At 44.6% G+C, this 27,896-nt stretch overlaps 1 protein-coding gene and 2 long non-coding RNA genes across 3 annotated transcripts; 1 reads left to right on the forward strand and 2 right to left on the reverse strand.

Moving 5' to 3' along the window:
* Positions 1 to 2,638: 2,638 nt before the first annotated feature.
* LOC140696053 (uncharacterized) lies at positions 2,639 to 5,527 on the reverse strand. Its single transcript, XR_012072011.1, has 2 exons — positions 5,187 to 5,527; positions 2,639 to 4,088 (listed from the first exon to the last, which is right to left on the reverse strand). It is a non-coding gene; the product is annotated as an uncharacterized lncRNA (long non-coding RNA).
* A 63-nt stretch (positions 5,528 to 5,590) lies between these two features.
* On the reverse strand, positions 5,591 to 27,849 carry KLF9 (KLF transcription factor 9). The gene is made up of 2 exons (XM_006209394.4): positions 26,415 to 27,849; positions 5,591 to 6,075 (listed from the first exon to the last, which is right to left on the reverse strand). Exons 1-2 carry the CDS (start codon positions 26,917 to 26,919, stop codon positions 5,846 to 5,848), a joined length of 735 nt encoding a protein of 244 aa, XP_006209456.1. The 5' UTR covers positions 26,920 to 27,849; the 3' UTR covers positions 5,591 to 5,845.
* On the forward strand, positions 6,076 to 14,984 carry LOC140696054 (uncharacterized). The gene is made up of 4 exons (XR_012072012.1): positions 6,076 to 8,961; positions 10,538 to 10,843; positions 13,937 to 14,089; positions 14,855 to 14,984. It is a non-coding gene; the product is annotated as an uncharacterized lncRNA (long non-coding RNA).
* Positions 27,850 to 27,896: the final 47 nt, after the last annotated feature.

Here is a 27,896-nt window from a genome sequence, read left to right on the forward strand (position 1 = left end):
ATTCCTGAATTATGCTTTGTTGACCCATGCCTTGTTATCTTTACCAGTCACTTTGTTTAATCCTTGTCATTTCATTTTAGGTGAGCCTCTAGTGAAATACATGCACGCACACACACACAAATTTTGTTTTTGATCCAAACTGAAAAATCTAACTTGAAATAAGGAGGTTTAGGTGACATGTGGACTCTATTTTCCTTCTTAATTTGTTTTTCTTGTGTCTCCTTTCTTTTTCCTATCTGATGCTGTTTTGTTCAAAGCTGTTTTTGTTTTTATTTTCTGCAAACTGTGCAAGAAATGCCCATACTTCCTACCTATGATTTTCTACCTCCTGATTTTTCTTCCCCCTCCCCAACCAGATGTCTGTTTCCATCATTCTAATGTAGCTCTAGTGAGTCACTAATAACTTCAGATACCTAAACACAGTGGACACATTTCAGCTTTAGTCTTACCCCCGGTGACATTCGACACAACTGATTACTCTGCCTCCTCCTCTGCCCCTTATTCTATGACCCTGTGGTTTTCTAAGTATTTCTTGAGCTACCTTTTGGTCTTCCCCTGCCCACCCCACCCTTTTCCTCCTCCTCTTCTGCTCTAGGCTTGGACCCTCCCTCTTTTTTCTGCCACAGGTGATCTCATCCAAATCTGTAGCTTCAGTTACCATCACACATAACTGTGACTTCCAAATATCCAGTCCAGACTGCTTATTTGAACTGTAAGCTGATGTATACAATCGTTCTCTTGACTCCATGTGGTATGACAGGCACTTCAACCCCAACATGTCCACAGGTGAGTCCACGATTCTCCTTCATACCAGCCCTCTCCTTTCCTCTATCTCATCAAAGTACATTAACCTGTTGCTCAGGCCACAATAATCTGAAGTCATGACACGATCTTTGTGTTGTTGACATCCAGACAGTTCCAAGTCCAAGGTATTTTTTTGTAATCATTCATTTCTTTCTACCAGTACTGCTAACAGCCTGCTCCAAATGAAGATTTGTCATCTCTTGCCTGGACAAATGCCAGTCTCCCTGCTCCTGCTCTTGCCCCTCTAACACCCATTTTCCACCCAGCATCCAGAAGGAGCTTCCTGAAATATATATCTGATGATAGCCTTTTTCTGCTTATAATCTTTCCTAAGATTCCGTGTCTTTAGACCCCAAATCAAACATTACCACCTGCAATACGAGAGACCCCAGGGACCTGGCCTGTGCCAACCACCCTGACTTCCCATCTCCCCCTTGTCTTCCCTGTTTATCCTCCAGCCACTCCACCTTCCTTCGAGTTCCTCCAAAATCCCGATTGCCTCCCTGCTCAACTCCTCGCACTGGCTCCCCTCGCTCCCTCTACATCTACAGGCCTGGCTCCTCGGTGACACCAAGGTCCCAGTTCAAATGTTTTAGTGCCCCCCAGGGAGACTCAATCTAAAGTAGCCTTTCCCCAACACCCAAGTCACCTGACTCTGTTTTCATCATGCTTATCAATATGCAAAATTATAAGGTAACTTATTTACCTGTTTTCGTGTTTCCATCCACCAACATATAAACTCCTTGAATGCAGAGAAAGCTTGTCTGGTTTTTTTTCACTTTTCTTCTTAACATTTTTTAATATAAAAAATCAAATTCTGGAAACCCACCCTACCTTCTCCTGTAACATAATGCTTTACCTCTTAAAAATAAAAACAAAGTAATAATTCTATATATATCATACGTGTACCATACAAAAATGTATCCAAAATTTCTATTGCTACCAAAATGTTCTAAATTAAAACAAGCTACAGAAAGCCCCTCATTATAAACAGAAGATTATAAGTTACAAAATCAAAGAACACACAGCCAGAGTCCTCCTCAGTGACAACAATTTGTGGCACTAACAGTTGCTCAATAAAATGGGTCAAGTTAAAGACCCTGATGCAGGCATAGAAAGATGGAGGGTTGGATTCAGCAGATCCAGATTTAAATATGGTCTATACCACTTACTAGGACTTGTCTTTTAGCAAGTTAGTTATTTCCTCACCTGAAATATGTGGTGTATCTTCTGTAAGGAGCTGTACAGAGCTGCTGTGAAGATCAAATGAGAAAAAAAAGACCTGAACACTTAGCACTGTGACCAGCATACAATAAAAGTGTAATAAATAGCTAGCTACTATGTATCTACACTAGATTATACTAGAATTATAGGTTTTAGATTATCTAGACTAAATTACACACACACACACACACACTTTGGAGTTCATCTTCACTTGGCCTAATGGTTCTAGTGTTTTGTCTTTGAGATTTCAACTTGTGTGTCCTTCCCAATACTGTATCTCAAGAGAATAACCAGTCTCTAAAATTCTCTGACTAGTTCCCAGCACACCCCAGCATAGTTATCAGCTTTATAAACCTCTTTAAGTGATTTACCTGAAAATATAAATATTCCCCTCCAGCAAAATACAGAGGTTTCACATGGCCTTTGTTCCGTCTACTTCCTCAGAGGTCTGTGAACAGTAAAGACACACAAGGTCTACACAAGTGTCTCACAGGTTGAAAGGCAGAGGGTAAGTCAGCTTTGCCTTCATCGTAAAATCCACAGGTTAAAGAAGTAACCCTCGTTAGGACAAAAATATGCCCCTTTTACAACACATGATGGCTGGAACAAGTCAATCTTTATCATTTATTATTTTTATTTGGACAACATATATACATATGTACAAAATACCTACTGTCAGAATCCTCTTTTATAATTTCATTTGATTTACAAAAACGGGACAGCAAAATAACTTAGGTCACTAATACTGTACAAAAATAAAACTGATTAAACAGTTGTAAAGATCAGTATCTTACAGTGTTACAGATCATTCATCTGTTGTGAAAGAATATCTTGATCTACTCAGAGTGATGAGTACTGTGCTAAATCTACCTGCAAACTGACAGCTAATCAGTTTCTGTAATTATAACTACCAAACCTAATTCTCAAAAGAAGCATGATATAGAGCTAGACCTTAAAAGCCAGGGCATCGTTCCACAGTGGTGAAGGGCTTTCTTCTTCCCTAACCAAGGAGAGGAGTTATCTTAACTCTAAAACTATTAAATTTTCCAGAATATGACAGCTACTTACAGTATTAGAGAAAACAGTTTTCCTTTCTTTTTTAAACACCTGCAATAGTCTTCCAAAAAATTCAGTTTGGTTAAAAAAGTAAACAAAAATTACTATCCTGCATTTGGATTTTTTAAAGTTAAATCCATGGTCTTTTTAATATAAAAAGTAATTGTCTCATAGTTTTAGTGTTCAATGAACTCTAGTAGTCCTATTTGAACCATACCTTGATATAGTAAATCTAATTAGAATGCTGGTTCCTGTTTTGTGACATTTTAAAACAGGATTTATCACAAAGAATAAAAAGCCTTGAGTTTATACGTTACGTTACTATAACATATAAGAGAATATCAAATGTGTGTTCTTCAACAACTTGAAAAGGCAAGTAGCAACTTTTGGGGGGAAGTAAATTGTGCATTTTTTTTAAACAAGTTGCTGCATTTACATCCATCTAAGTGCTGGACAGAAGCCACATATAGATTTACTCCTGAAACTACGAAGATTGTCTTTCACTGACTTTGCTTGGTTTTCCTTCATTTCGTTCTGTGAGGGAAAAATGAGTTTGTACAAGTTAGTCGGTTGCTAGGCAACCCCCAAACTCCTCACTCACTGAAAGGCAGCGTGCAGGGGATCACAAGCAGAACCGTTCCATGAGTTCAGTAAGAAATAGGCAGCCTAACCTATTTCGTATGGAAGAACAGATGTCCTTAAAATTATTTTGGACACAGAAATTAAAATTTGGTTTAAAATAAGCGTTTCAAAAATCTGAAACAGAGGTAGAAAGTGTTCTTTATTTTTCCTGACATGTTTTCCCGTGAGAAAACATTTTCCTTTTTATCCTGTGGACTGCTCCCAGTCCCTAATGTTAAAAGTTCTCTTTATAGAACTACTAATACAACTACGTTGGTTAAACGAACAAAAAAGAAAAACACCGTGCTAGTGATGGCTATTGTACTGGAAGTTGGAGTCAGCTGTGACCCACGCCTGCCGTAGGAGACCACACAGGTTCTGACCTGGAAAAGAGCATGTGTCAGGTGAGATTCCGAGTTCACTCGTGGGTGGGCACCCCACGTTTACACGACACAGCTTCGATAGCACATGTATAAACTAGAGTGCACCATAGCTCCGTTTTAAATATCAGATAAAATCATCAGAAAACGTTGTTTCTGATGAAAAAAATAAAAATATGTAAACATTTCCCCCACGATCACTGCTGACTCCTTAATTTGAGGTTTCTTCTTCATAATGAAAACTCAGTTCAGTTTTCTGGCCACGTAAAGGCCAACATTAAGTTTTCAGGTAAATGGCGTATTATGGGTGTAGTGGTTCAGGCCATTTTAGACACCTGGATATGAGCTCTAGAGTAATGAGGCTACTGACGTAAAAAATACAGTGATGTGTTCTCATTCCTACACATTCCATGTTCCTTCCTTCTCCAAAAGGGACAATTCTGCAGAGTCTCCTCTTGAAATCATCATGGTATTTTCCCTTAGCACTCTCTACTCATAGGGGTATGCTATTTTTCTTTTCACATTTCAGCTCCCTTTTCCTGTTACGTAACTCTTGCACCTGTTAGTGGGAGTTTTGTAGGAACACGGGAAGGTAACTAGCAAACCTTTTTCCCCCAAAAATAGACATTTCCAGAGCTAGTTACTGTTACACACCCATTCAAATAAAACCCAACAGAGTCAAAGCCCTCTCCATTCGTGGCATTATGGTACAATACGATGAGGTTAATTGAAAGGATTGGAAAATTTGGAAAAGTTAATAGAGTTAAAATTATTTGTTCTCCTTAAATTAAAACAAAACAAAAACAAAAACTACCCTCCTACTCCTTCAGCATCTGTTGTGTATATCCTGCCCTCACATCTCTGCCATTTCATAGGGAAACGTGTATACTGTAAAATAAGCAGATTATACCGTGGTTCCAAACAGAATGTCTGCTTCTATCCTTAAAGCATGTATTTAACTTAGTCATCCTCTGCGTTAGAAAATAAAAGTGCAGCTTATGTTCAAAAAGTACAATTCATACAAAGCAAGGTTCGAAAGTTCTGTACTTAGTGTAACCTCTCGAAGGTTTGTCTTGATTAGTATAAATTCAGACTGCTTACCCATTGACTAGAAGTTAACTTTTGTGTTTTCAAGTCTTTAGATGACAGATCATGCTGGAGTAGATGTGCTCTTGCTTGCATAAAGACTGCTGTGCTATGGCGGTTTTTTTTGGGTTTTTTTTTGTTTTTGTTTTTATCTCAAAAGGTAACGTGACTCAAGAGAGTGGTTTTGCTAAAGAAACTGAAGCACACTCATCATTACATTAAAAGGTAAGAAAACAAATCAGAGACGGCAAGCATAAAGGGCCCAGAATCACTGTGGGAGGCCACAGGTCAACTCACCCAGTCAGACATATGTACACCAGTGTTGAATGTTTAAAATTCTACCCCCAGCTTGGCCTTCCCCCTCCCCCACCCCCTCCCCTTCCCCCCCAAAAAAATTAAGGAGAGAAAAAAAAAAGCAGTTGCCTTCCCTCCAATAGTCAGAGACGGTTCAGAATTGCCTCTGCAAGGGGACCAAGTGTTGACTTTGATCTTAGGCTACAATGTGCTTTTTAAAAAACAACGCAGGGAGAGGAAAATTAGACTAGTGACCAAAGAGCAGTGACTTCCTGTGCTGGCGGCGTGCCTCTTCTGGGCCGTGGTTTCCACGTGTCTGTTTGCTGGGAGTGGTTCTGTCCGCCCGGGTCCGTCCCTCCCTGGCGCCGGTGGGCAGCACCTCACAAAGGGTTGGCCAGCGCCTTTTTTGACCGCTTGATCATGCTGGGGTGGAACTCGGTGTGCCGCCGGGCGTGCTTGGTGAGGTGGTCACTCCGCATGAAGCGCTTCTCGCAGAGCGGACAGCGGAACTGCTTCTCCCCCGTGTGGGTCCGGTAGTGGCGGGTCAGCTCGTCTGAGCGGGAGAACTTTTTAAGGCAGTCCGGCCACGTGCAGGGAAAGGGCCGTTCACCTAAGAGAAGGGAACCAACACAGGATACAGGGTCAACGGCCCGGTGCGGAGATTCTCAAGGCTGGTCCTGGCCAAGTATCCCCGCGACTCAAAGGATAAGTCCTTTTTGTTGTTGTTTGAGTGTTCTGGGCTGAATTGTGTGCTCCCCCTACCAAATGCTTAAGTCCTAAACCCCCAGCCCTACCTCAGAATGTGTCTGTATTTGGAAATAGGGTCTTTAAAGAGATGATTAAGTCTAAGTGAGGCCACTGGGCTGGGCCCTAATCCAGTGACTGGTCTCCTTATAAGAAGAGGTGATTAGGTTCCAGACCCACAGAGGAAAGGTCATGTGAAGGCGCTGAGAGAAGAGACCCTGTATCTACAAGCCAAGGAGACAGACTTCAGAAGAAACTGACTCTGCCAACATCCTCATCTTGGACTTGGCAGCATCCAAAACTGTGAGAAATAAATTTCTGTTGTTTCAACCGCCCAGCCTGTGGTCCAACCTGTGGCAGCCCTCACAAACTAACACCATGAGGACACTGCTGAGAATCATCTTCTCTAAGCAAACGAGCTTGCTATTTTATACTCACTGGTTCCCCAAGAACCTCAGAAACTCTACTGTCCAGTTTTTTCTACGCAGTTGCTGATTTCACGAATTCTCTTCAAGGAGTCAAAAAATTTAGCCCTTTGTTAAATTTCCTGGCACTGTACAGATGGAAGAAGACTGAAGCATCAGCATCTAATCCAACCAATGTCTCACCAGGGGCAGGCATTTACTTCCCCCTGAGTGCCGTGGCCACCCAGCCTCTGCCTGAGCAAGTCTGGCGGCGGAGCCTGATACCTGACAAGAATGCCTGCTTGCTTCTGAGTATCTCTGCAGCAAACACTCTTATGACATAAAATGTGCCTCCCTGCAAAGGCCATATTTTAAGTCATAGTGTCTTAACACTAAAAATTAGTTTGATCCCCCGTCATATAACAATCCCTTAACTACCTGAAGGACTGCTGTCGTGTGTTTCTCTAATCCTTCTCTTGTCAGCACAAAACAATCCTAATTTCTTCCATATTTCTCATAAAAGAAGAACTAACATTCTTCTAAAATAATAACAAAAGTTCAGGCACAGAGCTAAGGGTTTCACCTGCATTACTGTACCGAATTCTTACAGGACACCCCACAGAAGTGGTCCATTTGACAGATGAGGAAACAGAGGCTTAGTGTTTCTACATCCCTCCCCATTCCAGGTGCTCTCCTTGGATTCATGCTATTGTCTCCTTGTCCCACTTAAAATGCAGCTAAGCCCCACCCTCCAGACATGATCAGTCCAGCATTTGGGGGCCTCTTGACCCTGGATTGGCAAGGGGTGGGGCTTTTGTCTATGTTTAAGGGGTACACACACAAGCAGAAGATGAGTCTTGCTTACTCCTCTTGTGAATGACTGCCAGCCCCCAGCTCTGAGCATCTATCTGCCTGCCTACTCCTCACACCTTTCCAAGCACAGCCCAAAGCAGCTGCTTCATGGACTTGGGGCACGGACTTTGGTTTCCATAGAACACTCCAGACACTCCTTAGGTAGATGTGAGGAGTGAATATTGTCTCACTCAAGTCCCCATCTTCCTGGAACCCAAAAAGAGACTCAAAAGGCTGGGAGCTGTCCAGCATGGTGCATCTGAGTCATCCAACAATGACTCTCCTCCCCAGCTTCTCCTAAACTGTTCCAGAGACGGGGAAATAATGGTTAGAACAATAAAATACCTCTGCCACCTCCATGACAGTATATACGTGACTAACGTTTTATTTGCTGTTCTCTAAGCAGAGCAGGGTACAATACACCCCATGTACACCTACTTGTTCTTGTGGGAAACCGGATGTGGGCAAAATGAATCCATATAAACAGATTCAATATACATGGGAAATATTTCCTCACCAAGCTCTAAGTTGAAAAGCCACAGCAGCTAAAGGCAACAGCAAGCCAATGAACGCCAAGCCCTACCCACGAGGACACTCAGGGTCTCTGGCAGGGCCAAAAAGAGAAGAAAGGGGGAAAAAAAAAAGAGAGAAAGAGAACTTCAAACTGAACTCTCTGAAAAACTCAACGACATGTGGAGTTGACAACTACACTTGTGCAACTTCTGTTGGATCAAAAGCATTTTTACCCAATTCAGCAGAACTTTGAACAAAGGGCAAAATGCAGGTTGTCATAATCCAACAAGGGCGAGCTTCCTGTCTGACTTGTGCTCCTCGAGCTCCATTTAATAAATGCCTCAGCTGTGCGTGTGTGTGCGCGCGTGCGCTGAGTTTGCTCCTCCAGGTCACTCACATAACCGAAGCCTGCACCGAAGTTCCCAGACCACTGGGAAGACTTCTGGGCTCTTTCAGAATCAGACTGCAGCCAAGTCCTTTCTAACCCCAATGAAAAATCTATGGGAGAAATGTTCTTTTAAATTTGTTATATTAAGAAGTATAATGAAGGGTCAGAATTCATAGTGTGATCAGTTGGAAAAAAAACAAAACTAAAATGGACCCCCAGCCCCTCTCTGTTCTCTTTGTTGGAGCCCTCTCTCCACTGCTTGATGTTTGGTGGGGAGGAAAGCGATGAAAAAGGAAAAGCTCAGTGTTTTCTCAGTTCTTGTTAGGACAGATGCTCCTCAGAGGTGGTTTTCTTTCAGGAGGGGTAATGTGGTTTAGTTATTCACTGGCACATGTCTTTCAAGTGAGTCATGAGGGGAGATTAATTTCTTTGAACAGATTGTGTCTACTGTGGGAAAAATGGGTCAGAAGACCACTCTTCTGTGTGCTAAGATTGGAAAAGAAATCAGGCACTCCCTCTGTTTCAGGAAGATGGAAGTGAGAGTCAGTGGAAAATTGTCCTGAAGCCTGAATCAGCTGTGTGCACAGGAGAACTAGTAAGTGTTTATGCTTACAATGTACATATATTCCAATGTAATCAGGGTCCATTCCCATTGAATTCACTTTCCATCTAGCTTATGGCTACACTCTTCCCTGCCCCTCATAGTTGCCATGTGATTGTTCTCACTGCTTCTAATCCAGGTGCTGGGTTGACCTGCATCCTTCCCCCGAGTGCTTCAGAGAGGAGAGGGCCACCCACAGAGCCCAGAGGAAATCAGAGCCAACAGGAGCCTTTGTTAGATTCATACATGTATAATTCAAGCTTACAGTTTCCAAGCATTTAAAAATAGACATACTTGGAACTGAGTTGCTAGTATAAAAGCTCTAGGATCATTTTGATTTTTCTTGGATCCTTTGGAAAAGCATTAGGGCCTTTTGGTCAATGATCTAAATCAGGGGCTAGCAAACTATGGTCTGTACACCAAACCTGACCTGCTGGAATAAACGCCATTCTTACACTTAGTTTTTACTAAATGGTTGGAAAAAAAAAATCAATGAATAACATTTGTGACAAGAGAAAGTTATATAGAATTCAAGTTTTTATGTCCGTACACAAAGTTGTATTGGCGCACAGTCATGCTCGTTTGTTTGTGTCGTACCTGTGGCCACTTTCTCACTACGACAGCAGTGCTGAGCAGTTGTGACAGAGATCGTATGGACCACAAGACCTAAAATATTTACTATCTGGTCCTTTATAGAGAGTTGGCTGACCCCTGACCTCAATTTGCAGATCCGAACTTCTATCTGGTGTGCGTCCTTTGTAAATCCAAATGTCTTTAGGAGCCAGACACATAATAAAAGTGGGTGAAATGCCAAGTATATTAGATCACGGGATGTGGTGGAATTCAGGGCCAACTGAGGAGTGCTTTCCCCACTGAATGTAAAGACATTCAGATCCAACACTTGACAAGACACTGTGCCAGCCCAGCAATGCACGCGCAGGGGGCCTGCCTTCTCTTGGGGATTTACAATCGGTAGCCCTTTGAAATCACCCCCCTTATCTTAAACCCAGTGTAAAGTATGCATACCACCTACTACGGGAGACATTTCTACATGTTAGTTAATGATACATAATAAGGTATCTAGAGAATGATACACACTTTGAACCTAAGAAAGTATGGAGTGGGGAACTCATATGGAGAGAAGGAAGAGAATTTAAGGCTAACTGGGACCAGAGATGACGTGCAGAGAGGAAAAGAGAGGCTTTAGAGAGGCTGTGATTTGCCTTTCATACTGCAAGTCAGGGAAATCAAGCCCCTCCTTTCAGCCCAGAGCTAAGGTTCCCAAAAGAATGGTTAACCTTCTCCATCGTGAACAAATCATATGGTAAAGCAACTGTCAATTAAACATCTAAACATGTCTTTAGTATAAATAAGAGAGTTACCATCCTCCTGGGGGGAAAAAATAAACAAAAAAGAAGAGACACGTACTAGTGCTTTATTTCTGGCCTTCACAGGAAAACACACCCAGAGGCAGTGACACAATAAAGTCTGCTTTACTGGAGCAGAGCTGTTAACAGCACAAGTTTCTGCGAGTTCTCATTATTTATACACCACTCCCCTCCCCTTTCAGCAACCAGCTAAGCACCTCTCACTGACAGACTCAGCTCCGAGTATAAAATACGGGATCAAAACGGCTACTGAACCCCACACCAAATGTGTAAAAGGCTCTTTGCCAAGACAGGTTGGGCCTCCAGAAGTCTCCTGGGCCTCCACTGGGTTACAAAAGAAGTGGAGTGGGGCCTGCTGGCTATGCACTTGCCGACTTAGCACAAAGGATGGCTCACTGCTTCTAAGAAGGGGCCTCTACTCTACCTGGTGATTAGCTGAGGATGCCAAATGAAGCTTATTCTTCTCGATCAAGTCTTAATGAACAGTGGTGAGTTCTCCACATACAGAGAGAAAGAGAAGAGGTATAGGGATGGCTAACTGGCTATACCCAACCCTGTCCAGGCTCCCCTGAGTTCCGATGGGCTGCCCTTGAGGTCCTGGCCTGGGATCGGGGACACCTGTGCTCTCTACACACCACGCCACCGCCCTTCCCCCCACCCACACGCTGTTTCTTTCACCTTCCCTTCCACAATTCCATGGAAGAGCCTCAAATGGGCTAAACTTAAATCGAGGCAAGAGTTAAAACTACAAACTCTGAAGCTTCCATTGCTTCAAGCAAAAGCAATCCAATCCAATCAAAAAGGGAACTAGACCTCCTTTTCAGAACAGAACTCTCAAAATGCCAATTAATAATCACAGCTTCTCACAGATGTACAAAATCAAGGCTGTTTCTTGAGGAAAAATGGTGTTTTTCTTAATTACAAAAAAGCAACTAGGATTCCAGAGATAAAAGGATAATTTGATATTAGAAAAATCCTATTGATATTGCTCCTCATTTTAAGAGGCTAATTCACTCCCAACCAACCCCCACTGACACGTATCTTGCCTTCATAAATGCAGAACAGTATTTGATAAAATTCAACATCCATCCCTAATGAAAACTTTTAGGAAAATAGAATAGTTCCTTAACAGGATAAAAAATATAAATCCAGACCTTTTCTCAGCGAGGTCAAGAATAAAAACATAGGCAGCATTCCCACTGAAGTCAAGCTCAAGGCACGAATGGACTCCTGCCCCAATCATTACAGCTATTTAATGTTGTTCAAGAAATACTAGGAAGTACAATTAGATACCAAGATAAGAAGTAAATTGTAGGAAGGAGGAGGCGAAATAAGAATTATTTGCAACTGACACAACTTCCTATTCAGAAAGTCTAAGATAACTGAAAAACTAGTATAAATAAAAAATGCATTCATAGGTTTAAGTATATAAAAGAGCAATGGTTTTCTCATAGGCTAAACCTAGTCGGTCAGGATAAGCCTAACAATAAAGTTTAGGACCTGCATGAAGAAAATCATAAAACTAGAATATAAAAGGAAATGAAATAAATGGGACACTTCCCATGATCTTGGATGGTAAGACCCAATGGTGTGAATATGGCAATTCTGTACAAATTCATCTATGAACTTAACACACACCATAGAAGTTCTTTTTTCTTGAACTTGACAAAATTATTTTAAAGTTCATTTGGAAGAATAAATATGCTCAACTTGCCAAGAAAATTTTGCAACAGAACAATAATAAATGAGCACTTGTAATACCAGTTATTAAAATGTATGATTAAAGCTGCAATAATTAAGAAGTGTGATACCAGTACAGGAAAAGACAAATCAGTGGAGCAGAGTCAGGTCTGAAAATAAACCCAAGACTATGGAGATGGGGCATTTCAAATCAGTGAAGAAAATAACATTTAATTCAATAATGGCATAGATTAAATCAAAAATTAACTCTGGATCCCTACCATGTACCTTTCACTTAAATTCCAAATGGGCTATACATGTAAATGTAAAAAATAAAACCACAAAGGTAAAAAAATATATGTGAATATTTTTAGAATCGTAGAATGGGGAGAGATTTTCTAAACATGAAACCAAAGGCAGAATCCTATTTGAATGATAGTCCTGAAATATTAAAAATGTTAAACTTCTGCATGGCACAAAAATATATATGTAAAAAAACTTAAGAACCAAAACTGTGAACTAATAAAGGAAATTGTAGCATATGACAAAAGGTTAAAATTTGTAATACAAAAAGGACACTAGCAGAGCAAAATGAACAGTCTAACTTAATAAAATTGGGCAAGGATGCAAATAAGTAATTTATAAAATAACAAATACTAACAGCCAATTAATAAATATATGAAAATATAGTCAATCTCACGAGTAATCAAAACATGCCAGTTAAGACACAAACAAAATATATATCAGGCTGATGAACATGTTAAAAGATATGTTCCTATACCTATCATTTGTGGTGGCATGAGGAAATAGGCCCTCTATTGTATGGATGGGGCTTCTAATTGTTCCAGGATCACCTGGCAATATATTTGTCCAGGAATTATTTGTGGTAACAATTAAATAGGAACTCAAAAATATATAGGGATACCAGCATTGTTTATAAAAGGTAAAACTCGGTAACACTCTAAATGTCTAACAATAAAGAACTGGTTTAATACTTCATAGTGAGCCATACAGTGGAATAAATGTACTCATTAAAAAGGTACTGGATTGTTCTGTAAAAACAGTTTTAGCAATACACCACTAAGTGAAAAGACCAGTGTGTGATCTCTCTGTATGTGTGTGAACATCTACAGAGAGAAAAAAATCCTCAAAGAATATACACAAAATACAAACAGTAGTTATCTACAGGTCAGTGGATAATCTCTACTTCTGTTTATAATTTTCTCCTATATTTTCTGATTTTTAAAAAAGGAGTAAGTACAAATTTATTTTATAATAAGAAGTCAGAAAAGTCTCACACAAAACAAAGGTAATAATGATGCATGTGAGTTCAAATTTTTCCATGACTGGGTTGATCAAGAATATATTCCATGTGGGGGTAGGGTGCGGGAGGGGAGGGGCTACACTCTATTGAGAAATCGACGCCAGTGTCCAAGACCAAAGAAAGGAGCAAAATCATTCTGTTTCCTTCTCAAATTGTTAGAAAGTGAGAAACTTTCAGAATAAACTACATCTGTTTTCTCACTCCTCCTCCTCCTCTTCCACCTCCTCCTCTCCTATTTTTCCATATGTGAAAGGGAAATGGCCCCTGCGGGATAGACAAGAAACTCCCTTCAGATGCTGAATGACACAGACAGCGATGGCAGGACTGCCCCACCAAGGAGTGCGCTCATTAGGAAGCAGGGGGAGGTAGAGGTGCAGACATACAAAGCCCAGAGCCCGATGCCACGCTTCTTATGGACAAGGCTGGGGGGGGGGGCACGAGCCCACACACACCTGGTACCCCCACCCTTGTCACTGTCACTCAGTCCTCAGTGCCCATGGGGAAAGCAATGCTAATCTGCAGGTACAAGCTGTGAGCCTTTGATTTACTGTTTCTCGTGTCCATTACCCAAGTGCAGAAGCACCTGTACACTTGATAGAGGAGGTATGCTTCATCTGGGCACAGCCGGTTCTACATTTCCCTGCACAAATCATTCCAATTAATATCAAGCCCAACGATCAAGAAATGAAAAGCCTCCTGTTTGCCAGAAGTATTGCTACGACCTAAACAGGTAGACATTCTGAAAAAATAAAAACACTTGATCGCTTTGGAAAAATAACCCTGCTTGAATGCCATCCCATCACATTACTGCTTGCTCTTGGCCTCTCTCTGACTCCTTCTTGTGATCTGGTTTCCTTTTATATTTTGTTTGTTGATACAACAGAGTCACTATAGAGTCTGGATGTGAGATTTCACTTCCTGGTCCCTGTGTTTATCTGAGGAAAGCAGAGGTTCTGAACTGGGAAGTGGGCGTCTGTAGCATCTGTCACGCAGGACTTCCTCACTGGAAGCTCATGTCTAGCTATTTGGAAGCAGGCCTGTCTGAATACTGCTTGCACATCCCCAGCCTCACCTGATCTGTGAGACGGTGCAGGTACCAGGACTACAGAAATCAAGATGGCAGACAAGAGTCCTAACACTTCAGGTTCTCAACCCAGCAAGAGATAGGTGGCTATGTCTTGATGTCTCGTTACCCAGCCCCCACAGCAGCAACTCTGAAATGGCAGAGTGGTGAGGAGGACCTACCACACAGCTAGGTCCAGGCCCAGATTAGCCAGTCCCGCCACCGCGCTCTTCTCGCCTCCCAGCCTGTGCTGCCTCTGCCCAGTTATTTGTAGGAAAGAGAAATCATAAGTAAATAACCTGCTAGGCACTAAACATTAAACAGGATATGTCTACTTGATGGCAAAACTATGCTGAGGATGTAGATTCTTCAAATCTTTGTCTTTTGGGTGATATTTTTATGACTATCTAATTCGAACCCTTCCTGTTTCAGATGAAGCCGACTCAGAGGGCCTGTGACTTGACCAAGGACACACTTTGATTAGAACTGGTTTTCAAATCCCTACTTCGGTTTTGAGCACAGAACAAGAATTAGAGGTGAAAGAACACAGGCCTGAACTAAATCCAGAGAGAGCCTTTGTCATGTTTTTCTAATTCTCTTACTTCCAGGCCCTTCTTTCCAGATGCGTTGCCTCTGGGAGGGCAGAGACACTTAAAACAAGTAAGTTGCTGCTGAGCTTGAAGTTTCAAAACAGAGTTTTAAAAATGTAAAGCAGACCCTGAAATTCTTAAACTCTCTTAATTTGCCAGAGCTTCCCATCAAAACTGAGCTGCAGAGAGAGAAGTTGGAGGGACTGTGCTCAGGGAACAGCTGCAGAGGTCTCTGGGGAGTGCCCGCCGCTGGGTACCCTCTTTTTAGAAACAGGCTCGGGAAGTCTCAGAGGGGTGGCCACTGCTGCCTGGCCAACCACGTGCCTGGAGCCTGTCTGAGCCCCTCTCAGGAAGTCCCCACACGCGCCAGGGCACCTGAGGATCTGGGTTCCCACGCTGAGAGAAGGGTCTCCATACATGCCTCAGAGTTCTCCACCTCCCCCTGCCCCCACCCCGATGTAGGATGAGGGAAGGGACTGTGTGCTCTGGAGACCAGCTGGGAAGATGCTCCAGGAGGACTGAGGTGCAGAGAAGGATCTAATGTCTGGAAACACTGTGCAGAGGCCCTCTTCAGCAGAGGATGCCTGAATAAGAGGATGGAGGCCCCAGCTTGTGCATGACACCCCAGGGGGGCAGGGGAGACCACCAAGGTCAAAGGATGGCATGCAATGTGGACAGCCCTCTCATGATGCCAAAGAGGAGGTGAGGTTTCTGCCCACCAAACAGATCACTCCCAGGAGAAAGAAAGACAAAAGGAGAGGGAGAGAGAACTCTGATTTTGTGAACGTTTACCCCAAAGAGAATAAAACAACATAAAAGAGACCTAAACAAGCAATTCTCCAAGGAAGAAATACAAATGATCAATAGGCACATGAAAACAACACAGAAGAGAGTGAGGGGCCCCAAACTGCCAAGATAAAGTTTGTCCTCCAACCGCAGAAATGGTGCTGGGAATTTGGTTCTTGTTAGGAACAGTTACATTTTTGTATACCCCAGGTTTGTGACTGGGAAATTCTTACCCAATGCACACAGTTGCTTTACAAGGCCACCGAGACTTCTGGCATACTTAGCAAACACAGAGATAACATCTCCACATGTGCACGGCGGGGTAAAACTCTATGTAGCACCCACAGCTGCCAGTCTAGGGGCAACTCCTCTCCAGACAGCTGGAGACTTTGGCTCAGCAAGGACAATGGGCAAAACAGGAAAACTCAGGAGACGAGACTGTTGTCTGGTGAGTCAATGGCCCACTACCTGCCAGCTAGGTCACGGCCTTCATCATGACTCATAGTGACTAGTGATGCTGTTCTAGCACATGTTTCCAGCTGTTTGTCTCTGGAGTCAACCTTGGTACAACTGCTGGCACCAGAGTAAGGCCGCAATGACCACAGATCATACTCACACATGCCACACAGGCCACCGTCACATAGTTTTTTCCAGCTTTCACAGTGTGAGCCACTAATTCACATGGCCGAGTGTTCACCACCAAAGACCAGGAAGAACGGTGGGGCTGAGCCATCCACCTCTTCCGCAACAGCCCCCACCTGACTCCCTCAGCCCTCCTGGGGCATGTATTCTTGGACAGAGCTTTGAAATTTGGAAGTAAGCAGGACTAGGAGAAGAAATGACTCCGTTAGAGGTTAGAGGGGCACAGCCCACGTTTCTTTCCCATGGGGAACCCTGGCTCCAGTGGGTGAGGCTCAGCAGACAAGCATCGTGTGGCCAGGGGTATGATCTGCAACACCAGAGAGGGAAAGCAGCTGTTTGGCTGGCATTCTGCTGATTTTCATTAAAACAGCAATGGTACAAAACTATGGCAGAATTATGGCAGCCTAGGGATTTAAGTCATTTTTATGTGTTTCTGTAAGTTATTTTTAAGATCTAATTTGTGCCTCTTATGATTTATTATGTTTTTTTTTCTTGGGCATTACGCACACCAAACAGACTTCTGAATCCCAATGGGAACCACCATATCAACAGCTGATCTTTGTAAAAACGAGGCCTCTATCTATTATTGACACACAGGGTGACAAACATTCACATAAACATAGTTCATTTCTCTGGGCATTAAAATAGACAGATGATTGGAATTCAGACCAAGTGAATGGTGCAGCTGATCACACTGCTGGGGCTACACGGATCCCACGTGACGCTTTGGGCACCAGCTTCCAGAAGATCCACTGAGGAGGGCCTATGGGTCTAAGCCTGAGCACAAGAAACACGTAATAATCTATTTTGCAATAATCTATCTTCTACAAAGACCATGTAGTATATGCACTGGTAGCGATCTTATAGCTCAAACTTGAGATAGTTCAGAGTGGTTTCTCTTCAAAGGGGAGAAAAATATGGAGGAAAAAAGGTTGTCATACTAATCTGTCTCTCATTCTGTCGAAGGCTGCTTTTTGGAATATCCTGTTTGTAGTTCTGAATGGGTGGACAGAGTGAATAGCTGTTGGTTTTGCCTGTCTGGCACCCACCACCTCTTTTGGGTAATATATAGCACACTTTGAATTTCCTTTTGGAAATCACCCCTCTCCCACTCGGAGCTTACGTAATTCTAGAGGGGGCCACCCCATACCTCAGACCCAGAGTTTGGATGGGACCAGCCACAGGTAACGAGTTCAAGGACAGGCACACAATTCGAACTCAGTCATGAAGCTTGAAGCCTGGGACTTTTGCTGGAACCATTAGGACAGGGGAACTGTCTTCCCACAGGGCGTGCTGACTTGGCCGGATGGGAGTCTGAGCTGCTGGCAGCCATCTTACAACCATTCTGAGACAGCCTGCTGGAGAATGGAGCCAAGCAGAGAAGAGCAAGGCCAAGACAGGGAGAGAGGCAGCCCCCGAGCACCTGTACCCAGAGATGCCTGAAACTAGAGCTACCCAAAGGGGTTGCTGACTGCAACCAATACAGTTCTAATTCTCACTAAGCCAGTCCAAGTTTGGGTTCAGCTGCCTGCAAACAAGAGGCTTGATTAAAATGGCTGTGGACCCAGAGGTGAGGTCTTTTTCAATTGGAAAGAAGCATGTTCTGGAGAACTATTGGAAAATACAGGATCGGTTTGGTTGGATCCATGATTTCTGTAGATACTCCTCACCAAGGTTCATAAAGACCAACCACAAGCCAGAGCTAGAAACCAAGAGTAGAGAGAACGATTGTTTTGGGGTCAAATCCAGGAGAACCATGCAAAACACAGGGTCTCTTCCCACTGGCAAAAACCCAAGGAGTCCTCATCAACAGCCATTCATGCCCAACTCCAAGCACCTAGAAACATACTAGGAAAACTCCAGACTAACCTTGGACTAAATTAACTAACTCCAACTTCTCCTATAACATGAGAATAAGAGTACCTTCCTAGTTCATAGAAGGTCTGTGAGTTTAAACGTGACAATGTGTGTAAACCATTTGGCTTGGAACTTGCTGTGTATACATGCTGGGTGTTATTATTATTACTGCTAACAGCATTACTACTCACAATTATTATTACTATCATCGTCACTATTCACAACATTCACAGTGCCTGCTATTGACACCTAGCACAGCTCTTTGCATGTAACAGCCACTCAGCAAATATTACTTAAATGAATGAGCTGCTGCTGGATTAATGTGCAACTGTAAACAAAAATTCTAGGAACCTCAAGGGTATCTGGGCAACACCATGTAAATTATTTTTAATGATAATACTTAGTATATGGAGACATTATCCTAAATGCTTTAAATACCTCATCCGAATGAAGCCTCAGAAAAACTTCATGAGTATATAATTGCTGAACTCCATTTCATAGATGGGAAAACTGAGGCTAAGAGAGTTTTCATAATTAGAAAGTGGCAGAGGATTCAAACACAGGTCTGAGAGACCCAGAAGTCGGTGTTCTACTGGCTCTACCTGCTACCTCCCTGCTGAAGGTAAAGACCTTTCTGGAGACTGCTCACATTCAAGTTCCTTAGGGTGGGCTGGTTTCCACATCACAGGACTTACTCTGCTCTTCTGATGGCCTCTGTCTCATCAAAGCTGCCTCCTTGGAAGGGAGAGATAGTGAAACTCCCCCCAGCCCCGCCATCTCTTTGAACAAAGAGGATCTATAAAACTCCTTCCAGTTTTGAATTGTCCATAATTCTCAGGCAGGACTTCTGTGCTTTTTCTCCACTGCCTGACCCACTGGTTCCCACTCTGGTTCAAGTCAGGCCCTCTGGAAGGCACTCATTTCCCAAACAGAGACACACCTTGGAGAAACTTTCACACTTTGTTTGACACAAAATACTGCTGCCTGCTTTTCAAACCTTGTCATCAATTTTGTGTGGCTTAAGCTTCCATCTCTTTATTTTAATCTATTTAAATAAGCCCTCATTTAAAAAAAAAAAAGCTCAATCAGGGATGAATTCCATTCTGCTGTTCAACTTTGTGATTATTTTCAATTTTACTTAAAAAAAAAATTCAAATGCCCAGTGGCCCTGGGCTTAGAGGGTGAGTTTACCGGTTCCTGCACCTCTGGAACCCATAGATTTCAGATCCAGATGTTTAAATCTCATCTCAGGACTCCAAAGGCTGAAATACCTCATGATAACCTGAGATTACAAGGGGAGCCTGCGGGTGCACCGTCATAAACATGGGCTTTAAGCACACATGGCAAGAATGCCTTGGAAGATCCCACGCATAAAAAATGGATGCATCTCCCTCCTTTAGTGGGGAAGGCATTCTCTATAAATAATAATGTTAGCCCTAGTATTTGCTGAGGGGGCTGCTTGAAGCTGGGATAAGACAAATGTTTACTTTTGGTCTTAATGCACCAGAAAGGTATTAAAGTTTCAGGAGGGCTCCAGGAAGGGAGGAGTAGGAAATCTCACTGGCGCTGGCCTTGGGCTGTTTCAGAGTGCTGCTCCCATAATGAAAGGACAGAGGTCCCCCGGGCTGACTCCACCTCTGCTCTTTCACTCGTTAATTTGGTTAATGCAAAGCAGCTCTTTAGACTAAGGTGAAAAAAAAAGTTAACCAGATTGAGTTCTCAGGACACGATAGGGGAAAAGAATTCTCAGATCTAAGTATTACAAATAATTCATAATGAAGGAAGATCTCCATTTGGCTAAATTCCGGCCTGGAGCACTTCATCCTCAGAGTACGTGGTGCCCTCACTGTGCTGAGGAGGCAACTGAGGCTCCAGGAGCTTCCATGCTTCACCCCAAGTCACATGCCTGTCGTGGCAGAGAGCCAGCCTTCAAACCCTGATGGTATGCTTCCAAACCCTCCAGGGCCCCCAAAGACTTAAACAGAACAATCCTCTTCTGAGAGGGTACCAAAAAAAAAGAAAAAAAAGCATACACTTTTTTACAGACAAAATGATGGATGCGATGACCTCTCAAGGTCACTTCCAACCTCCAAATTCTATTCTCCTGATACTAACAACTGCCGCCACCAAGTGCTCTGAGTTAGGCTTAGGCCTGTGACTAACTTCCCAACAAAAAGTGGGGCGGAGCGAGACAGGACTGCTCAGAGCCCACTGCAGAGGGCCCCATTTCTTTCCCTTTAGAACCATCTGTGGGTCTTTTTTTCCTTTCCCTTTGCCCCTCCTTTTTGCGTGTGTTGCATAGAAACAGAAAGTGCCTTTGTACCAATTACTAGGCACTAATTTACGCTCTTCAGTGGGCGCTGGGCTTGCTGGAGAAGCTTGAGGAAAAGGTGGGAGGGTCGGATGTGGGGGAGGACTCTAGCAGCAGAGGCCTGGAATGCTGTAAGCTTTTTCTCTAAGGCTGAGAACACCCAAGGGGAGGGGAGAAACAAATGGAAAAATTTTGGAAGACTCACGAAAATGACAAAGCTGGCTGGCTTTTTTTTTTAAGTCAAGAATGCTAATGATCATAAGGCATTCAGAAATCAAAGTGATGGTCCAGAAATCCGACTTTAACTGGGGCACAATGTCAGGTTGTTCTAGGGGCTCCTGAACAAGTGAATACTGGGAAATCACCCGCCCACTTTTCTTCTCAATGAGTTTATTAAGGAAGACCATTGTCAGCCACTTTACCAATATGTCATATGATGTTTCTCCCTGGGAAGTTCAATCTGGGAATTTCCCACAGACGCTGCAGAATGACTACTTCTTGGGGTAAGTGTCAACAATTGAGCCAGGAATGTAAATCTGACCCCTAGGTTCAGAGTCTCAAGAATTCATTTCCCTCAGGTTATATCTTTGTGTCTGAAGGTAATGGGGTGTTACCATCAAAACAGCACCCTCTGTACTCTGGTACCTCCCTCCCTGACCCAAGCCCCACTCGCACTCCTCCCCTCTCTCTCCTCATTGCTCACAGAAGATCTGAGAGGAAAATCCCGAGAAACAATGGTTTTACTCTGTAATGCTACTCCACTTGTATTTTCTGTTGTGAAACAGTAATCCTGCCAGCAGCAACAGCAGCTCTTCTAGGGCAGCTCCACTTTGTCTTGGTTAGGGCAGCTAGACAGAGGATTCAGGATGCTAACAGACGAGGGCTAAGTGAGGAGGAAGCAACTGGTCCTTCCTACCTCTGGGACCAGGAATAAAGAACTGGTAGGTCCCTCCACCGGCCTTAATTCCCGGGGTGAGATTCCAGCATTGAGCAGGGGCTCAAGCAGCTGTGGGTCATCTTTCCTCGGAATCAAGGAGTTTCTAACCTCTTGTCTGAAACCCAGAGGCAAACCCGGTAGGATATCCCTGCAACCCTTAGAATCCCATCATCCTCTATAGCTAGAGCACTTTGCTCTCATTTTTATCCTGACAGGACACATGAGACTGTGTCTAGACAATCGCACTGTGGGGTGGGCGGGTGAACCTGCCCCCATGGGGATAAAAATCAAATCTTTGGCAGGTGAATAAACTCTTAGCCGTTTCAACGGCCTGTGGCCTTCTAAAGGGGCACAGTATGTAAAGAGCTCTACAGTATATGTGCAGAACTAAACTGTCATGGGGGAGGACAATTAGGGGAAGAACAATGGCTAGTCTCCTTAGGGGAGAAAAAGCAGAGAGGGGAAAGTAGGAAAACAATTCTCTGTGCTGGCCCCACTCAGAGTTAGTTGTAAATGTGTCTTGGATGAAGCATGTCAGACAATGAAATACCACTCAACATCACTTTGCGGGGGCCCTATGGAAAGCAGGATGGGACAGAGAGAATGTTTCCTTAAGGATCAAGGCACAGGGCCTCCCTTCTCCTCACGAAGAGACGAGCAGGTGGTAAAGTCTGGGCAGGGGCTAATTCATGTACTGCCCAGAGTCCCCTTCAAGACTCTGCCCTGTCCCTGAACCCCACCTCCATGGAATTGTGTCCTTCTCATACCTCTGATGGTACTAGACTCTCCTGAACCAAAAAGTTGACTCCAAAACTTTTTGCAGCAATTAAGGAAGACAAGTTCATGAGGCACAGAGCAGGCCTGGCTCCTGTATGAGCAAAATTTTAAAACTTTAGTCTCAGGGAAGGAAATCCACCTGAGTTAGAGCTAGCCAGGCCAAAAAATCTTATTTCCTATTTGGAGGATAACTTCCATGGTGGGACCGACCCAGGTTCCCGCCACCAGATATTCTAAGTATCCCAGCGAAATATTCAAACAGGATAAAGAGAAACAGAAGCAGCCACTGTTGGGTTTTTTGCAATTCTTGTCTCTCCTTGTTTTACAAGAACTTCCTTCTGGCCTATTAAAAAAAAAAAGGATTGTTTTGAATTTTTTTATATAGAACTGGGGTGTGATGATTGGGATTTGGGGCTTTCAGAATCCTGTAACCAGTGTCCTTAAATTCAACCCACTGTCACCATTTGGGGACGCCTGATTTAAGTCTCTCCAAAAAGATACTAAAATTGCACCTGGCATGGAAATAAGGCCTAAGGTTTCTATCATTGGGATGTCAACCTAACATGACTCTACATCAGCTGGTTCTGGATTGGATGTAGTTGTTTACCCCCTCAAAATATACATATATATATACACACATACACACATACACACACTCTATGTGTAGGGTGACTGCAAAGTCAGGAAACTTTGGATAAACTTTTCTTTCTGTTTTTTTTAATGGAGGTACTGGGGATTGAACCCAGTACCTCTACTACCACTGATATATGCCCAAACCCCCGCCCCCCGATTTTTCTTTCTTCTTCTTCTCACTCTCATACAGAGGTGGAGGGGATGTGAGAGAGGGTCTGGGGAGTCAGTGGGTTTGGGTGTGAGTTTGTGGGAGCAAGTTGGGGTGTATGCTCAGAGGTGGGGGGAGCCTGTGGGTGTGGATGTGGAGTGTGCCAAGATAAACTTAAAGTTGGTTGCATTTCCAAATTAATCAGCTCCATATGTTTTCAGGAAAAGTACTCCAGTGGGTCTAATACTTAATCTGAAACAATAAATACACTCTAAAGTGCCCCAAAAGTCTGGAGACAGAAAAGCTCATATCTGTTGTACTTTTTTTCAGATTTACCATGGTTCCACTGCTTAAACTTTAGAGGTACATCACCTGATATCTGATATCTGATCAACAGGCTGAGGAAAAACAAATTGAGCATAGTATTAGAAAATGTAAAGTACTACCTTACTTAAAAATAAGTTTATCCTGTTTCCTGATTTTAAGCTTTGACTATTACACATAAACTACTATCTTATCTTTGCATAAGAACCTGATTTCAGAGATGGACCTTATGTTGCAGATGAAGAAACTGAGCCTCAAACAAAGAAGAGATTGCAAAGAAGAGAATGCCAACAGAGACCATGTAAATGATTAAAAAAAGGGACACTGCCCCATAAAAAGACTGGTCAGTTCAAGCCAATTGTTGCCAGGCAGGAATTTAGGCCCAGTACTGCTAGATCATTCGATTTTTCCAGAGAAGTCAGAAATCTGGATTTGTGTGGAAATCCTGATTTTTTCCATGTTAGCAACTAAATTTTTATAAATCTTGTGCTGGCCAAGCCAAACAAATTTGCAAAGCAAATTCAGCAGCAGGCCTGTAGTTTACAAACTCTGAATTCAAGGAACTGGCCTAAGGTCTCTCAACTGGGAAACAGCAGCACAAACCAGAACCCAGCTCAGTCCACCTCAAAAGTGTCTTTTCTCTTGGGATACTACAAAAGGAACTGCACCAAATTAAATGCAATTTTGTTTAAGTGGCTCAACTTCTAAAGCCACTGGCTCTACAGAAGTGGCTGCTGTAGGAGGCTCTAGGAGGGGGTGAGTGGGCAGCAGGAGAGATTCTGCCTGGGCCCCAGTGAGCAGGGGGTATAGCTGGAATTTTAGTTCTTCAAGTCTTCAGAGTGTGGCCATTCCAATTTGGCCACCTTCTGGGTTTAATACCAGCATAAATAAATAAATAATTTTTTAAAAAATCAAAAGCTGGGACCCCACCCCACAGATAATCTAACTCCAAGCTGACTCAGAAACTTCCAAACGCAGGAGCCCTCCTACAAGTGTCTTCTTTAGAGTATCCTTTACACATACCTTCTCTACCAGGTGTACACTTCGGACAGTATTTACAGAGTCCGAGGTTTTTGTCCAACCATGTCCCAGTATTTCAAAGCCCTCAACCATAAATAAGATACCTGAGGTCACCGTATCACACCAGTTTCCAAAGACTGACTGTAGCATTTAAAGTAGGATTAACATGTCAGTTCGTTTTCCACTCCTGTGTAAAAGGTTCTCCTGAAACAGCTGAGCTGATTTGCCTCATGGAGAATTAAAGAGCACCACGCATGCACGCACACATAAGCAGCCATTTCTATAAATGCCTGAGAAAATCACTCAGCTGAATGGTCCGGAAAGCTGGGAATCTTTTGGCGGAGTTGGACAGACTTGGGGAGCTCACGCAGAAGCGCTGCATGCCTCCCCAACTGCACGACTGGGCAGCTCCCTGAAGGAGAGAGTGCCTTTGCTCAAGGTGGCAGTGGGTGTCCCTGTGAACTGAACTCCGGGAACATGGCTGACACAGCCAGGCCCGCCCAACAGCTGTTGGTGAGTAACACCCTCTGGTTAATATCCCCCTACTTCACCCAGGGAGCCACGCTAAAGGTCACGTCCCTCAACTCAGGCACAACAGCCTGACAGATACAAACTTTAAAAATATGCTGTTTTATGGCAACCTAGATGACCACTCCAAACAGAACCTGATTTTGCAGTAGTAACCACGGAGGAAATTCAGTTTTACTCCTGGGCAGCAGCCACCTCCACAAGAAGCACTTTCCAAAGGAAATAAAACATAAGATGCAGTTACGTGGCCTTTTTTTTTTTAAAAAGCAAAACCAAACCAAACCAACCAATTATCATTTTGAAACCACAGGCCCAGGGCCTCATCTTAAAAGTACCAACAGTTACTCCACGTAACTCCAACAACCTCCTCTTAAACATGGTGTCACAGGACAGAGGGAAAAGGAGAGGACCAAGCACTGTGCTTCCTTATTAGAATAGCAGTTGTAAAGGAACCTTACTGAAGGAGGTGAGACAGCATGGCCAAGTGGGAATGCTTTCCAACTTTTTCTGACTATGTTAAACAGAACCAACAGAATTGGCTGACCAAGGTTCCTGTAAGTCTCCAAAGCCCATTTTAAACTGTAGATGTCTTACTAGTCAGAAGCATCCAGCCAGCCCCGCCTTTTGCCTTCCCTGGGAGAGACCCTTACACGGGGCCCGCAGAACATCCCAACTTTGATTATCAGCCTTGACCTCCAGCAAGGACCACACCTCCTTGCTAACTGCTCTATTCTGGGTGGAGGGTGCGACCTAAGTCACATGGGAAAAAAATCGGCTCTGAAATCCTCTCATTAAAAAGGCTAACCAGTCGTGAAGTTAACCAACCATCGCTGGATCAAACTCCTCTGTTGCCTGAAGCAGTGTTATTTTAAACCTCTCTGGGGACTCGACCAAATTTAAAACCACCTTGGCAAGCCCTGAAAAGTAGCAAATATCCAGCTAAACGAGCCCTTAGTCATCCCTAAAGGGTTCCATGTAAAGTGCGCCGCTTCTACCCAGGTTTCGGCCACTTCTCTGCAATCCCACAAGAGAAACAAATAAAAGATACGCCACCCGACTACGTCCCCCTCCCCCAGCCAGCGTCTGCCCAGGTGGGGTGGCCCCACCGTCGCCCGGTGCGGGAGTCCTGGGAGGGGGCAGGGCGGGACAGGGGAGGGGCGGCACCACTCCCCGCGAAGCCACGCACACCGGTTGGCACTTAGCACTCACTCTGCCCGCCAGGTTAATGCTCTCCGTGGCTTCTAGAGGCTGGGGACGATTAAGGAGAGAGTGAGCTTTTCGTCTCTACCCGGTTAAATTATTTTAAAGAGTTAAACAGCATCTTATTCAAAATATTTACACCCTTTAGGTCCAGTGTGGTGCCCTCAATGCCCAGGAAGTCTGCCCGGCCAAAGGTTAACTAATCCCAGAGCTGGGTGGGAGAGGGAGGCACCGCTAACCTGTATGCACTCTGTAATGGGCTTTGAGATGGGAGGATTTTCCATAGACTTTCCCACAGCCACTGTAGGGGCACTTATGCCTCTTTTCGGAGGCGTGTTTCCCCTTCGCAGCCACTCCAGGGTGGAGGAGGGAAAGCGGGCTGGGCGCGCTGCCAGGATCCTGTCTCTCCTCCGGGCTGTGGGAAGGACTCGACCCAGATTCGGTGGTCACGTCGCTGTCGGATCCCATATCCTCATCCGGACTCTCCAGGCTGTCGCTGCACACCGAGGGGGTCTGGATAGGTCGGTACTTGTTCAGGTCCAACAAGCTCTTGGCGATGGTGACCAGCGTGCAGTAATCCTTCCAGGTGTCCCCCGGGTCACCGTGCTCCTTGGTCACCTCGCGCTCAGGTAGGCGCAGCCGCTCGGCGTCCGGAGCGCCCCCATGCTCCGGCACCGCAGCGCGGTTCGAAATGGAAACCAGACATTGGGCAGCCACGAAGTCCATGTAGGCGGCCGCGGACATGGTGCCGGCGACAGCAGCCCCGGCGGCGCGGCCAAACTTGGCGGTGGCTGCGGAGATTCGGCTCACCGTGCCCTGGCCTCAGACGACGAGCGCAGCGCGGTGCGGCGCGGCGGCCAAGGGGGCGGGGGCGCGGGGCGCTTCCGACTCGCAGGAGCGCCGAGGCGACCTCAGCCCCTCATCTTTACGTAACCGGCAGCGCCTCCGCACGCAGCATCCACGGCCCCAGGCTCCGCCGCGCTGCCGCCTCTCTCCGCCGCTGGTGCCCGGCGCCGCGCGCGATCCCCTCGACGGGCGCGCCGGCCGGTGAGAGCCGGCTCCCTTGGAAAGATGCCACACGTGGCGGTCGCAAGTTTATTCGACCGAAAACGCCCCCGAGGCGCTGGGAGAGGAAACTGCAGGAGAGGTACACGCCCTCGGCCGCCTCTCCGTCGAGCCAAAGCCCCAGGACGTTCACCCGACCACCCCGACGCGGCTGGCAGGGGCCGCCCCAAGCGCCAAGTCTAAGAGACACTTTTCCCCCAGTCCACTGACAGCTTCTGAGCCCCTGCTTTTGCCGGTCCGCACCGTTCCGGCATTCTCTCGCTCAGTAACAATTTCGCAGAATCCCATCACGTCACAATCCAAACCCCCTCCAATTGGCCAGTGGGGAGGGTGATTCAACTCTGTTTACTTTCTCCCCCTGCCAGTCAGAACGGCCTTTCAGTGGAGAGGTGCGTCTAGAAGTGAGGCGTGCGGCCAATCCGACTGTTCCGTTTCGATGCCTCGTGCTACCCCTACAGTCTCGAACGCTGACATTTAAAAGGGTAACAGCCGGGAGGCTGGAAAGGAGCCGCCGCTCATCTTCCAGAGTGCCTCTCTGTCCCGTAGCGCGTCCAGGCTTCCTGGCTCACGATCCAGCTTGCGGAGCTGTGGGACACACCGTCCCTACTCAGTTGCGCTCGTTCTCATGACAAAAGAGAACTTCGGTTTCGGTTTTC

The sequence above is a fragment of the Vicugna pacos genome, chromosome 4 (genome assembly GCF_048564905.1).
Source record: "Vicugna pacos chromosome 4, VicPac4, whole genome shotgun sequence".
NCBI lineage: Eukaryota > Metazoa > Chordata > Mammalia > Artiodactyla > Camelidae > Vicugna > Vicugna pacos.

What these genes read in the sequence shown, in the direction of transcription:
- KLF9 (XM_006209394.4), bottom strand. Translation starts at nt 26,919, where the DNA reads ATGTCCGCGGCCGCCTACATGGACTTCGTGGCTGCCCAATGTCTGGTT. An exon ending in CCATTACAGAGTGCATACAG is followed by an intron (nt 6,076 to 26,414) that starts GTTAGCGGTGCC and finishes CCCTTCTCTTAG; the next exon opens with GTGAACGGCCCTTTCCCTGC.